General features: G+C 38.1%; 1 protein-coding gene across 1 annotated transcript in view; it reads right to left on the reverse strand.

The window, feature by feature from the left end:
- Cbr-twk-2 overlaps nucleotides 1-10,087 on the reverse strand; it is a gene marked incomplete at both ends in the record, with an annotated part of 10,577 nt that extends 490 nt beyond the window's left edge. Inside the window, 17 exons of the mRNA XM_045241807.1 lie at nucleotides 377-501; nucleotides 682-897; nucleotides 2,276-2,451; nucleotides 2,646-3,334; nucleotides 4,676-4,787; nucleotides 4,833-4,941; nucleotides 5,437-5,571; nucleotides 5,943-6,148; nucleotides 6,200-6,311; nucleotides 6,879-6,933; nucleotides 6,985-7,057; nucleotides 7,130-7,356; nucleotides 7,630-7,817; nucleotides 8,478-8,564; nucleotides 8,614-8,701; nucleotides 8,760-9,003; nucleotides 10,064-10,087. Coding sequence (XP_045100848.1) covers nucleotides 377-501; nucleotides 682-897; nucleotides 2,276-2,451; nucleotides 2,646-3,334; nucleotides 4,676-4,787; nucleotides 4,833-4,941; nucleotides 5,437-5,571; nucleotides 5,943-6,148; nucleotides 6,200-6,311; nucleotides 6,879-6,933; nucleotides 6,985-7,057; nucleotides 7,130-7,356; nucleotides 7,630-7,817; nucleotides 8,478-8,564; nucleotides 8,614-8,701; nucleotides 8,760-9,003; nucleotides 10,064-10,087 — 2,866 coding nt within the window. The remainder of the gene's footprint in view (nucleotides 1-376; nucleotides 502-681; nucleotides 898-2,275; nucleotides 2,452-2,645; nucleotides 3,335-4,675; nucleotides 4,788-4,832; nucleotides 4,942-5,436; nucleotides 5,572-5,942; nucleotides 6,149-6,199; nucleotides 6,312-6,878; nucleotides 6,934-6,984; nucleotides 7,058-7,129; nucleotides 7,357-7,629; nucleotides 7,818-8,477; nucleotides 8,565-8,613; nucleotides 8,702-8,759; nucleotides 9,004-10,063) is intronic.
- Between the last annotated feature and the right edge of the window lie 4,117 nt (nucleotides 10,088-14,204).

A 14,204-nucleotide genomic window follows, 5' to 3' on the forward strand; every position in this document is an offset into this window, starting at 1 on the left:
TCATTCAAAATTTTATCTCTTGAAAATTCCAAAAATTTCCAAACCGAGTCCAAGCTAAGATACGCCCACTTAAAGTTTCAGTGGTTAGGGACGCAGACAAACATACACTATAACCACCTGCGTCTCTCACCAAACTTCAAAGCGCTGTATCTCAAAAACCACTGAAGGTATCAAAAAATGACAAACTATAAAAATATAGTTTTTGAAATTTCCTACAGTTTACAATTTACAAAAATTGAGCTAGCTTTCATAGTTCAGGAGATATTAGCGCTAGAAATCATAAAATCTAAAAATTCGGGTACTTCAGCCCCTAGATAAGCTAGAAACCTGATTTTTGTCTTTAAAATAATCGACTTTTTTAAGGAAACCGACTCACCAGAATCCACCAACTCAAACGCGCCCAAATCAATATCGTTTTGAGGTATCCGCTTCTCTTCCTCCACGTACACTGCCATCGGCTCTTCTTCGGATTCCGATGATTGTGGTTCGAAAGAGACGGGACTAAAAGAACTCGGATTTCAAGATTCGAAAAATTTTCAGAATCAGAAAATGCGCTCTATTGCGAAGTTTTATTTTTTATATTTAAAAGTGCAAAAAAAATTGGTGATGGTCATGCAATCTAACATTCTTCGAAACATTCCAAAAATTAAAAATTTCAAAAAAAATCCCAAATTTCAATACCTGGGTATTTTTGTCTCGTGCACTTCCTCTGGAATAATCTCGGGTAGTTCGTAGCTCCGATTGCTCAGATTTGAGCACTGTGTCAGTCGAGAAGGCCTTGGCTGATAGTAGACCTTCGGCGCCGAATGTAGCTGTTCCTTTGATGACGTCGTCGCGATCGATGAGGTGAAGATTCCGGACACTCGTAGTCGGATACAAACATGAGGTATGCATTCTCTGAACATATTAGTGAAGAAAAAAGGATGCAAAAAAGGGGTGCAAAAATTCCGAAAAAAAAATTATTATGGATGCAAAACACTTGCAAAAAATGAAGGGTAAGTTTGTTGCTAGTGGAGGGTAGATTAATGGATGCAAAATTTTTTAAGTTACCAGGATTCTTAGGAATTTCTAAATTGATTGGTGAAAAGATCAAGTTTCTAGCTAGCCTGGGAACCGAGATACGCGCTTTTCAAGTTAGAAGAGACGCAGACAACAAGAGTGCTCTTGTTGTCTGCGTTTCTCAAAAACTTCGACCGCCCATATCTCAACTTCCAGACTAGCTAGAAACTTGGTTTTTTTTGGATTTAAATTATGAAACTTCTAATTTTGTAATGCCCAGATTTCAGATTGCTTGCTGGTTTGGTATTAGAGAAAAAGTATAGTTAATGTTTGAAATTTCAAAGGATCTTATCTCGACTCCTGGACAAATTGCGAAAATGAACTTTTCAGGTATGAAAATAAGCATACTTTTAAAATTCCGGGCCGGGCCGGGTCGGGCCTGAGGAAATTTTCAAGGCTCGGTGTCAAAAATTCTGTATTTTTGAGCCAAATTTTAAGCTCTCAATATAATTTTTTCCATTTTTTTTTCGTATTTCGGATTGTTTGTCTGTCTGATCAAAAAAGATCGAAAAACTCGAAAAAAAATTGTTTGGTCGAAAAAAATCACATAAGGGTCCCCGCTTATGTGTTTTTTGAAAATTTCGAAACTAGTGAAATGACGGGCCGGGCCTCCGAAATTCCGGAAAAAGCCCGGCCCGGCCCGGCCCTGCCCGTTACAAGTATGAAAATAAGGAAGACTTGCGATTCATTTATTTAAAAATTAAAACTGTAGGACGCCAGAGCGCCGAGATATATGTAGGCGTTTGTAGTTAGGAGAGACGCAGACATCAAGAGTGTCTCTTTGTCTGCGTCTCTCAAAATCTTCAAGTGCTCATATCTCAGCTTCCAGACTAGCTAGTAAACTGAAAACTAGACAGAAGTGTTCAGAACTTCGGTTAGAACATTTTCAAATAAACAGTTTGAGCAAAAAAATCTGAATTTTCTGTCTTCTCACCCAGAAAATTGAACTTAAAATATAACTATCTTTAATTTTGGTTGTCACAGATTCCCAAGAAATTTCTAAGTCAATTAGTGGAAAAATGAAGTCTCCGAACCAAGATACATGCGTTTGAATATTTGGAAGAGACGCAGACGGTTAGAGTGCTTCGTCGTCTGCGTGCCTAGCCTCCAAAACTTCAAACACTCATATCTCTGCTCCCAGGAATGCTATAGCAGTGACTTTCCTTCCAAAACACTCTATTCTGGACCGTTTCTCTTATTTTCTATAGATCCTCACCTCTCATCTTCCACCTCTTCCTCTTCCTCAAACTCCTCTTCCTCCTCCGCCTCTTCAATGTCTTCTGGTGGATACTCGAACTGGCGGGATGCCTCTTCAAGCATCTGAATGTACGAATCCCAGTCCTGCATGCAGGCGAGACCGATTGGCTGGAAGTATTTTGATGAAAAATGGGTCTGAGAATATAGCTTTATTTCGGTCGGTCGAAAATCGATGACCGCTGACCGACAGCCGACCTAGCTGAGCGGTTGCATTTTCAAGCGTATAGAGGAAAGATAGCGAAGCGAAATCATTCTAGGAAAGCATAGAATAGGACAAAAGCATGACATGGATTTTCAGCCAAACCGATTTTTAGATTCTCAGCACTTACCGACCGTGGACTAATTAAAACCACCGAATCAGGGCTGGATTCACATGACAAATCCGGTAGAGTTGTTTCGGAAGTCTGCGTTGGCGATTCCAGCGATCGTTTTGTAGAATTTCTAACCAATTTGAACAATTTTGGAAGATCCTCCTTGATTAGAAGCTCCGGTCGAAACTTTCTCGGACTCACATTGAGCCAATCAAACGATGTCAGAGGATTCTGTTGCTTAGCAACCCGTTCTTTATGTTTTCTCTTCAAAAGGGGCTCTGGTGACGTCGCAATCTTATTCTCATCAATCACTGATAAGCGTTTAGGTGATAACAAAAGTTTGGGCACATGAGGAGCCTGTGCAACCATTGGGGGCGGTCGCATTGCGCACTCATCTAGCCCGTCACCATCATGACGATTCGATGCCAATTGAGATTCTCGGAAAGCACCAAACACAAGATTGTTACATGCATCCATGTCGAAAGCGTCACAGATAGCGGCCAGGTTGGAAAGCATAAATGGTTCTGGTAAGCGAAACGAAAGCGGAGCAGCGGAGAAGATGGGCTCCGCTGCGTATGCATGCTTTGGACGGGACGACGACGTTCGGGCGGAGAGGGGTCGTTGACTTACCGAATTTGATGGTGGTGGAGAGGGAAGATCGATTGGAGGGCAAGAGTTACTTCGGCGAGCTGATTTCGCGTCTTTTGCTGGAAAAAATATTTTTTGATTCTAGGAAGTCGAGAGGTTCTAAGGATTCTTAGGGTTCTTGAAATTTTCAGATTTTGAGATTCTTGGGATTTTTAGAGAGGATCCGTGAGATCCTTTGGGTTCTTGGTTTTCTGACATCCCAAGTTTTCCAGATTCTGAGATTCTGAGATTCTGAGATTCTGAGATTCTGAGATTCTGAGATTCTGAGATTCTGAGATTCTGAGATTCTGAGATTCTGAGATTCTGAGATTCTGAGATTCTGAGATTCTGAGATTCTGAGATTCTGAGATTCTGAGATTCTGAGATTCTGAGATTCTGAGATTCTGAGATTCTGAGATTCTGAGATTCTGAGATTCTGAGATTTTGAGATTCTGAGATTCTGAGATTCTGAGATTCTGAGATTCTGAGATTCTGAGATTCTGGGATTCTGAGATTCTGAGATTCTGAGATTCTGAGATTCTGAGATTCTGAGATTCTGAGATTCTGAGATTCTGAGATTCTGAGATTCTGAGATTCTGAGATTCTGAGATTCTGAGATTCTGAGATTCTGAGATTCTGAGATTCTGAGATTCTGAGATTCTGAGATTCTGAGATTCTGAGATTCTGAGATTCTGAGATTCTGAGATTCTGAGATTCTGAGATTCTGAGATTCTGAGATTCTGAGATTCTGAGATTCTGAAAACCTGAAGTTTTGAGATTCTGAGATTCTGAGATTCTGAGATTCTGAGATTCTGAGATTCTGAGATTCTGAGATTCTGAGATTCTGAGATTCTGAGATTCTGAGATTCTGAGATTCTGAAAACCTGAAGTTTTGAGATTCTGAGATACTGGAAAAAAAGATTCTGAGATACTTTAAAAAAACCCAAAAACAGAAAATTTCGGAAATCTTTGAATTTCTCGGGATTTCCTTTTTTGGATTTCAAAAACTTTTGCTGAAAATCTCAAATTCTTGAGCAGCTTTTGAATTTTAAAAATGTTGGATTTTCATGATTTTTTTTTCAATTTTTTCAGTTTTGAACTTCTCAGATTTCTGGGTTCCTTAGAATTCAGAAAATCGAAAAACTGAAAGTACAAGAATTCTGAAAATCCCTTAATTATAGAAAATCAACATTAGACAGTACTAAAATTTCGAAACTTCTTAAAATTAAAATTTTTAAGATTCTGTCTAAGAATTCCAAGAATTCTGAAACTTTGAAATTTGAAAATTCGAGAAGTCTGATATTCTAAGTTTCAAAAATCAAAAATTCTAAAATTCTATCTGTTTATTTAAAAATCAAACCTTTCATTATAAAAACAAATTTTAAAAAATTTTCCGCCACAAATTTCCGCCAAAAACTCACCCAAGCAATCGTAATCAAATGATATGGATGAAGCTACAGAAGGTGAGTATAAGTGACGGTGTAAAAATGATATCACTGATGGTGTCGGCGAATGATAGTTATCCCAGTAGGCCTGAAAAAGTGTTCAATGGAGCGCACTTTCTCATAAATTTCTTACTTGTCTGATATGTACAGAAGGCTCTGTCGATAATGAGCAATGTTCGGATAGTGACGGACCCGACTCGTCCCAGCTGGCACCTCGGTTTCGTTGGAAGCGGCAGTAACTTCTAAAAATCGTTTTCGTGAAAAATTAATTTATACAGATTTCCCAGAAATTTCTCAGCCGAATGGTGAAAAAATCGAGTTTCTAGCTAGTCTGAAAGCTGAGATATAAGCGTTTGAAGTTTTGAAGAGACGCAGACAACGAGAGCACTCTCGTCGTCTGCGTCTCTCCTAACTTCAAACGACTATATACCGGCTCCCATAAGGCTTAGAAGCTTCAATTTTTCACCGATCGGCTCAGAAAATCTTGAATTTTATAATTTTTGTTATAAAAAAGTTTTTGAAGATTTGAAATTTCAGGCTGAGCTCCGAGATCCGATTTGAAGAGCTCTTCTTCAAGGTCAATTATTTTGGTTCCCATAGGAGATATTAAAAATCTGTAAACTACAAAAATGTGGATGATAATGTGACCAACATTTTATTAGTTAATAAATTTTTGATATCTCTTATAGGAATTTAGATAATTGAGCTTGAGCTACAGAGACACCCAAAACACTCACGTGGATCTTGCCGACGAATGACTCCAAACACTCGGCTGGAAACTTCGAACCGAGTGAATCGTCGGCGAGAAGAGGTCTTCCTCGTCGTACGTGTCATAGAATCGAAGTTGGAATGCGGATAGGGAATCGTCGATTCTGAAAAAAATTGATTATTTGAAAGTTTTGAAAATCTTGAAAAAGCTGAAAATAGTCAAATTTAGAGTCTTACAAGAGGGGTCCAGAATTTTTCGATTTGTCTGAAAATTTCAGAATATACCAAACAAAAATAGAGCTTCATTTTTGTAGTTGACAATTTTTTTGTAGTTCTTTTGGTTTTTGAGATGTGTGCCTTTAAAGTTATCATATCCCCATCACCCCCTTTATCATCGAACGAAGCGGGTAGGGGGAGGTTATACTTCTTAAAGGCGCATATCTCGAAAATGAAAAGAGCTAGAAAAAAGTGGTCAACTACAAATTTAAAGCTCTATTTTCGTTTAGTATGCCTGGAAGTTTTCAGAAATCCTCACCTCATCAAACTATTATCAAACGCCTTTGACTCTATCGACGGCGGTTCATCCTCTATCCTCTGTTGCAGTTGCTGTTCTTGTTCTCGCTCGAACTTCTCCACTGCGTGCACATACTTCCTCAGAATCTCTTCTCCTTGCCCCATTGCCAACCTCCTTTCCAGCATTCTCTTCTTTTTCAGATATTGCAGTAGATCGGTACCTTGGAACTGGAATCAAAGGGTTTCAAGGTTTATTGTCAATAGAGCACATTTTCATACCTTCCTTCCAAAGTAATGGATCTTTTGGATGTATTGAATACCAGCCAAATCAATACACATTGTGGTGACAGAGAGGCCAACGCCGAGATAGATGAGCATGATGGCGATGTAGCTGAAAATGAGCTTTTGGAATAGTTTTTGGAATAGCTCAATGCTCTGAAGCACTTTGAGCTCTATTATCTCAACTTCCGTGATTTATGGCCAAAAATTCCAAATTGTTGTGAAGTTAGGTTTCAATATATCTACATTTTTGAAAAGCTCTTGTTTTCAGAAACCGAACCCAGTTTTCAAATGTCAAATATCCCCATTTTGAAGTGAGTTAAAATCATTTGAAGTTGGTGGCCTAGTTTTCCAATATCCGGGAAAACTGGGTCACAAAATGGAAAAATGTTTTGTTGCTGATGAGGAACAAATCTTCAGAATTTCGATTCAAATTTTAGATTTCAAAAATATCAATTTCAAACCAAATTATAACCTTTTAAAGTTGGTGGCCTAGAAACCCAAAACTAGGCCACCAACTTCGAATGGCTGTCGCTTCAAAACGAGGATTTTTCAATTCTGAAAATTGGTCCAAAGTGCTCAAAACAATGAATTTCCAAAAGTATACAGTATGGCCTAACTTTTGTCTGCAATTTGGATTCCTAGGCCATCAACTTTGAATAGATATTAAAAAACTCACTCATGATTTTCCGGAACAATATCTCCAAATCCTATCGTAGTCAGTGAGATGAATGCTGAAATTTCTCCTTGTAATTCTCAAACTTGTTCAAAAACGCCTTCCTTACAATAATAAAACGCATCCATATACGACCAATCTTCAAGGATCGAGAACAGTATCCCTCCGAAAGCAATGTAAAGCTGAAAAATTGAAGATTCTTGCCTTTCTTTTGTCCCCCAAAAACCCCAAAAACTTGGGACCAAATTTCTCACCAAAATAATCGTGAAAACCATGAGCACTGGCACTTCCGACTTGTCAATCTCGTCCATTTCCATGTCGAGAATTGACGATTCTTGATTCTTGCTGGCGCTCTCCAAATCGTCGTTTATGCTATCCTCGAGGCCGCGAAATCGACGCCATGCCGTTTCCATTCTAGCGGATCCTTTTCGCATGTGCTTGTAGAGCCATATCGTGCACTCGGACAGAAATTTTCCGAGATCTGAAAGTTGGGGTATTCTTCAGGAATTTCTAATTCGATTGGTGAAAAAACGAAGTTTCTAGGCCAGCTGAGAGCCGAGATACAGGCGTTTAAAGTTTTGGAGAGACGCAGACAACGAGACACCCTTGTTGTCTGCGCCTCTAACCTCCAAAGTTTTAAATCGCTATATCTCGGGTTCTAGAGAAGCTAGAAAATTTTTCTCTAGGACTGTACTCTCTCGCTGTGTGACTTCACAATCTCATTAGAGCCCATACCGCTTCTCAAAAAACTCACCTCCAATAGTGATGATAGCAATTGGAGCACCAAACAGAGCGAACAGAACACACGCCAGTCTTCCCAGTGGTGTCACCGGAACGATATTACCGTATCCTATTGTCGCCATGGTGGTGGCGGCGAAAAACAGCGCGCTACTCGTCGTCCACATCTTTTCCGACCCTTTTTCGCCGCGATTTTTTCCGTGCCTGAAAAAATAGTTTTTTTTAAATTAGAAACGACCTAGTCAGCTTTCTAGGCGAAGTTGTGAAGAGACGCAGACAGTTTGAGAGCCTCGTTTTCTGCGTCTCTCCCGGATGAGCTAGATGAGCTCAGCTTGGACTCAATTTATCTAGCTTTCCGTAAAAGATACTAAAAAGTGGTCAACTGCCAAAATGTACAAAATTTCATAATAAACATTTTATCAGTTGATCACTTTTTGATACCATTCACAGCAAACGAGATAAACTGGTTCTAAGTCGGTGGATCCTTCTCAGGCTTCCATTCGGTCGGGAAATTTAGCCGACCGAGCTGACCGATCGATCAGCGCGCCGACCGTTTTTGTGCATTTGCGCGTCAACATGCCAGTGAGTGTTTGCCTACGATGCATTGTATTTTACGACAAACCACTCACTAAATGCCTTATTTGTCGTAAAATAGAGTGCTTCGTACGCAAATATAGGTACTTTAATGCGCAAAGGCACGAAATCGGTTGGCTGTCGGTCCGTGGTCGGTCGGCGGTCGGCGATTTTTGACCGACCGAAATGGAAGCCTTAGACCCTTCTATTAAAGCGGTTACGGTTGATACGTTGAATTTGACCCAACTTATCTCGTTTCCTATAAGAGATATCAAATAGTTCAAACCATACCTATGCCTCCTCTTCCTCTCATTATCCCCATCATCCTCTTCACTGCCCACGCGATACTCATATCCTAGATTTCGAACATCCGAGTACCTGAAAACCGAAAATTTCTAGGCTCTTAGAACGGGAGAAAACTACTCACCTAACATATTGCTCTTTAAACGCCTTGTACAATTTCTCACTGTATAACATCAGCTCTTTCTCGATGTCTTGCTTCCATTCTTTTTCATCTGTAAACATAGCAAATGCGCTCCACTGAGATACCTTCCAAACGAAAAAAAAACATACCATTATGATTGATCTTATGAATCAAATTGTTCCTCATCTCGACGATCGTCTTCCTGCCCGTCTCCTTCAGCCGATCTTCGTTGGGCGACTCGAGTGTGTAGAATATCCACGCGCCGATAGTTGCGTAGATACACACACAGACGACGAGGACGATGTGCGGTAGAGCGAGCTTTGCATACTTTCGGATGTTTTGAAGCGTGGTGGTGTTCTCGTCGTCGTCGGGTCGGGCGCTCTCGAGCAGGCCCTGGAAAATTAGTATTGGGAGGTTTCGGGAGAAGGTCTGTTTGTCTAAAACATTGTTGTCATTGCCTCGATACAGAAGGAAAGGCTGGTGGCCTAGGAAATACTGAAACTCAAGTAAACACTACTTTTCTAGCTTGTCTAGAACCCGAGATAGAGCTCATCAAAGTTTTGAAGAGACGCAGACAGTCAGAGTGTCTCGTTGTCTGCGTCTCTGCAGATGACCTAGAGGTAACGATACGCTAACTTTGACTTGATTTTTCTCGTTTCCTGGGAATGTTATCAAAAAGTGGTCAACTGATAAAATGTTAAGCATAATATCAGAAATATTTTGTCAGTTGACAACTTTTTGGTATCTGTTAAAGTAACCGAAATAACTTTAAATGGAAGGTCGTTGAAACCGACACACCTTCGGTAGAGTAGGAAAAGCTGGAAGAAATCATTGGTGTCCTAAAAATCCAAACTGGTCTAGTCAGGCTTCTGGGAGGCGTTTTCAAGAGACGCAGACAATCAGAGTGTCTCGCTGTCTGCGGCTCCATCTCGACTTTGGTGTGTTAACTTTAACCCAATTTATCTCGGTTACTGTAACAGATACCAAAAAGTGGTCAACTAACAAAATGTTAAACATGTTATCATCAATATTTTGTCAGTTAACCACTTTTTGATATCTGTTACGGCAACCAAGATAAATTGCGTCAAAGTTTAGGTATAAGTTTTTAGCTTCAAGTCGAGCTAACTTCCCACGACTGTATCTTGGTTTATATAAATTCAAAAGTTTCAGAAATTGTAAATCATACTTTGAATATAACCTAGCAGAATCAGAGTAATCAAACCCAATTTTCAGAAAGACCCAGACGGTTCGAGTGTCTCGTTGTCTGTGTCTCTATTCCGGCTCGCTGATGAGCTAGATGAGCTCAACTTTGACCCATTTTATCTCTTTTCCTGGGAAAGATATGGAAAAGTGATCAACTGAGAAAATGTTAAGCATAATATCAGAAACATTTTATCAGTTGGCCACTTTTTGATATTTGTTACATTAACCGAGATACAATCAAAATACTCACCTCTATCTCTTTGAAATCCTCCATTCAAGTCATTTGAGAAAGGGAAAATTCTAGAATGATGGTTCAGGGAGGATAGGAGCGTCTGAAAATTTTCCACTTTTTTTTGGAGAAAGTCGACAAAAAGGGATATAAAAAAGTAGAAGACACATTCGTTTCTTAATTAAAAAGATGGGGGAAAAGAACATATCTAGAAAAAAAGAAACGCGCGCCAAATTCAAAATTCTGACCTCGTCACACGTCTTCTGATGGAGAAGAAGAAGAAGATGTAGTCTCGTTTTGGGGGCTCTCTCTTCGTCAGAAATTCATTGGGACCCTTCTAGAACGAGATAGTGTGGGATTTGAAGAGAGTGGGTTAGAGAGACAGAGAGACACCAAATAAAATGAGTTGGTTTTGGAGAGAAGAGGAGGGACCAGACGGAAAAAAAGAGTGAAACGAAACAGAAAAAAGGGATGAAGAAGATGAAAAAGACACCGTTTTTTTTGGGATGGAATGGGTTTTTTTTTGAAGGGGGAATGGACCATCTGATCAAACATCAGATGGTTGGATTTGGAGGGCATTTTTTGGAAATTTTGAATTCCAAAAAGTTGAGAAAGTTCAGAAATCAGAGAAATCAGATATTTTACAGTATTCACGAATTCGATAGAAAATTCAAAAATATAGGAAATTCAAAAATAATTTAAAAATTAGTAATTTAGATATTTCAAGAAATTTGAAAATTTTCCAAAAAGTTCCAGTAATTCGAAAAAGAATTTTCATATTTTACATTCAAAAAACTTCTGATTTTCCATGAGTTTCTTGAAAATTACGAAAATTCCGATATCCAGAAATACCGTAAACACTCTAATAGAACGCCACTCGTGTCGTCTATTCTGAGCCTATTAATCTCACTTCTTTTGAAAGATATCAAAAAGTTGTCAACTGATAAAATGTTTATTATGAAATCAGCAACATTTTCTTAGACAACCACTTTCTGATATCTCTTACAGAAAATGAGATAAATGGGCTCAAATTTGACATATTGGGTGACATTCTACTAGGGTGTGTACGGTATATTGGAAAGGAAAAAGTTTGGTAAAAGTTTGAAAAGTCCCAAAAAACAGAAGTTTCAGAATTTTTAAAATTCTAAAATCTAGAAATTCTGAAATTTCTAGAAAACTCCAAGAATTTGGAATTTCCATAAATTCCAAAAAATTTGAAAATTCTTGAATTCCTGAAACCCTTACATGAATCCAGACAATTCCAGAAATTCGAGTTTTTTAAAAATTATTGAAAAATTCCAGAAAATTTTCGAAAAGATAAAAACTTCGAAAATTCAAAAATCCTAGAAAACTAGAAATTCAAAACTCATCAAATTGGGATTTTCAAAATTTCATGAATTCAAAAATCGATCATTCAAAAATTATTAGAAAGCTCCAGAAAATCTGAAATTCTCTAAATTTCCATTAATTTTCAATGGAAATACGCCTAATCTTGAAGTTTTCAGAGCATTTTCAAAAATCGATAACCCAAATTTTTTATATATTTTTTTAAAATTTAAATTCTCCAACAACAAAAAAAGCCAATCCAGACAAATGACCAACTGGTCAATTGCAAAAAAAGACCCCAAACCAAATTTAAAGAGACAAAAAAACAATTTTGTAAAAAAAGGAAAAAAGGTGCACTTGTTTAAGGAGAGAGAGAGAGGAAGAAGTGAAGGGCGGGAAGAGAGAAAGACAAGCTTTCCGGGTGGCTGGACTTTTTGGGGAATAAAGGAAAAAAGAAGAAGAAGAAGAAAGAAGAAGTATGTAGATGTGGAGTAGGAGATGTACATGTGGATGTATGTGTGTGTGGCGAAGAATGAAGAGCAATCTGTGGACAGAAACAACGAATCTCTATCCCTGAGACCCCACAGGCTACTCACTTTTTTGGCCCTTTTTTGCAATTTACTAAATTCCTCAAACTTTTTTCTGGGGGATGGTGACTTTTAAAGAGCTTTTGGGGACCATTGCAAACTTTAGAACAGGTGTGGAAGACGGCTAACTGGACGACGCTTTCAGCTTCTGATCGACAAGAGGAGGGGGAAGGGGGTGGGGGTAAAGATGACAAATCAATGAAAAATTTTTACAAAGTATCTGATAGAAGGGCCCAACGTCTTTAAAAAGGCAAAAATCTAGATAGATCTAGATGTTTGGTGGGGGGGGGGGGGTTCCGGGTTTTAGAAAATTCGAAATTCTCTGGAATTCAAAAATCTAGAATTTCTAAATTGCTCAGATTTTTTAAAGATTAAAACCGAAAATCTTAAAGATCGGGTCCCTTAGCTTTGACCTAATTTATCTTGGTTAATGTAAAAGATATCAAAAAGTTGTCAACTAATAAAATGTTTACCATAAAATTTTAAGTATTTTGTTAGTTGATCACTTTTTGATATCTTTTACAGAAAATAAGATAAATCGAGTCAAAGTGAGAGGTGGTCTTCCTTAAGAAAAAATCGGGCCCTCCAAATTCCTTTGACCCAATTTATCTTGGTTACTGTGACAGATATCAAAAATTGGTCAACTGATAAAATGTTTACCATGAAATGTTAAACATTTTGTTAGTTGACCACTTTTTGATAAACTTTTACAGGAAACGACATAAAACTGCAAAAATCCAAAAAGTTCAAGCTTAATCAAAAATAGAAAACTCAAAAAAAATCTAAAAGTTCTAAATTTAAAATTTTTGAATGAATAGTTAGGCTAGCTCCCCTAGTACACAATGGTAATAGCGACGGACAAAGCTCATAGGTAAAAAAAAGAGAGACCACCCAAAAGAGAGAGAGAGTGCTAGAGAAGCAGAGAAAATTATTTGAATATTAACTAAACTAAATTCAAATCGGAACCCCATTTTGAGCAGTCAAGCACATCAGAAACATTCTTACACTTTTACCATATAGAGAGAGTGAGAGAGACGCAGAGAAAACAAGAGGGACCAAAAAGATGTAAAAAAGGGAGGAGGAGAGGGGTCCCCGTTTTATTGCCAATGCATACTGGGAGCGACGCGACTAGTATAGGGAGAGAGAGAGAGAGAGAGAAAAGAGAAAAGCTCTCTCTCTCTCTTTTATATTAGAAAACGTTGGGACGGGACCCCTTTGGGCTCCATCTAGTATAGAGAAACAGACAAGCGCAATTACAGCCTTCGCCCAGCCCAGCAGAGGGTCCTACTTTCTTCTTCTTCTTGTTGCTCAGCCTCCATTTCCCCTTCTTCTCCTTCCCGCCCGTTTTCAATCATGACGATGACAGACAGGCTCTTTTCTTCTTCTTTTTGGGAGGAGGGTCCACTCATCATTGTCTTTTCTGCTGGAGAGTAGACAAATACTACACTACACTACTTAAATTGCTCTTTTTTTGGGAGAGGTGGTTTTGGTTTTGGTTGGAGAGCATGTGCGCTCTGATGGACTAGAATTGCAGGAGCTTGGATTCCTAAGAATCCTAGGAATCTAAAGATCTCAAAATTTCAGAATCCTGGAATTCCGGAATCTACGAATCGCAGGACCTTAGTAATTCCAAACTTCTGAATCTAAGAATCTAAGAATCTAAGAATCTAAGAAACTAAGAAACTAAGAATCTAAGAATCTAAGAATCTAAGAAACTAAGAATCTAAGAATCTAAGAATCTAAGAATCTAAGAATCTAAGAATCTAAGAATCTAAGAATCTAAGAATCTAAGAATCTAAGAATCTAAGAATCTAAGAATCTAAGAATCTAAGAATCTAAGAATCTAAGAATCTAAGAATCTAAGAATCTAAGAATCTAAGAATCTAAGAATCTAAGAATCTAAGAATCTAAGAATCTAAGAATCTAAGAATCTAAGAATCTAAGAATCTAAGAATCTAAGAATCTAAGAATCTAAGAATCTAAGAATCTAAGAATCTAAGAATCTAAGAATCGGTATTTTGGAATATCGAAAATTGATCAAATTCTGGGGATTCCAGATTTTCAGGAATTTTTCATTTATTTTCAATTTTTAGGTTTTTCAGAGACCGGTTTGAATATTCTAGAAAAAATTTGAATACTACAAAAATCTGGAAATCTGAAAATTCCAAATTTCTCAAATTGAAATTCCTTTTAAAAACCTGAAACTCAATAATATGAAAATATTTCATCTAAACATTCTAAGATGCGCA

Source organism: Caenorhabditis briggsae, assembly GCF_000004555.2.
Source record: "Caenorhabditis briggsae complete genome, chrII, whole genome shotgun sequence".
Classification (NCBI taxonomy): domain Eukaryota; kingdom Metazoa; phylum Nematoda; class Chromadorea; order Rhabditida; family Rhabditidae; genus Caenorhabditis; species Caenorhabditis briggsae.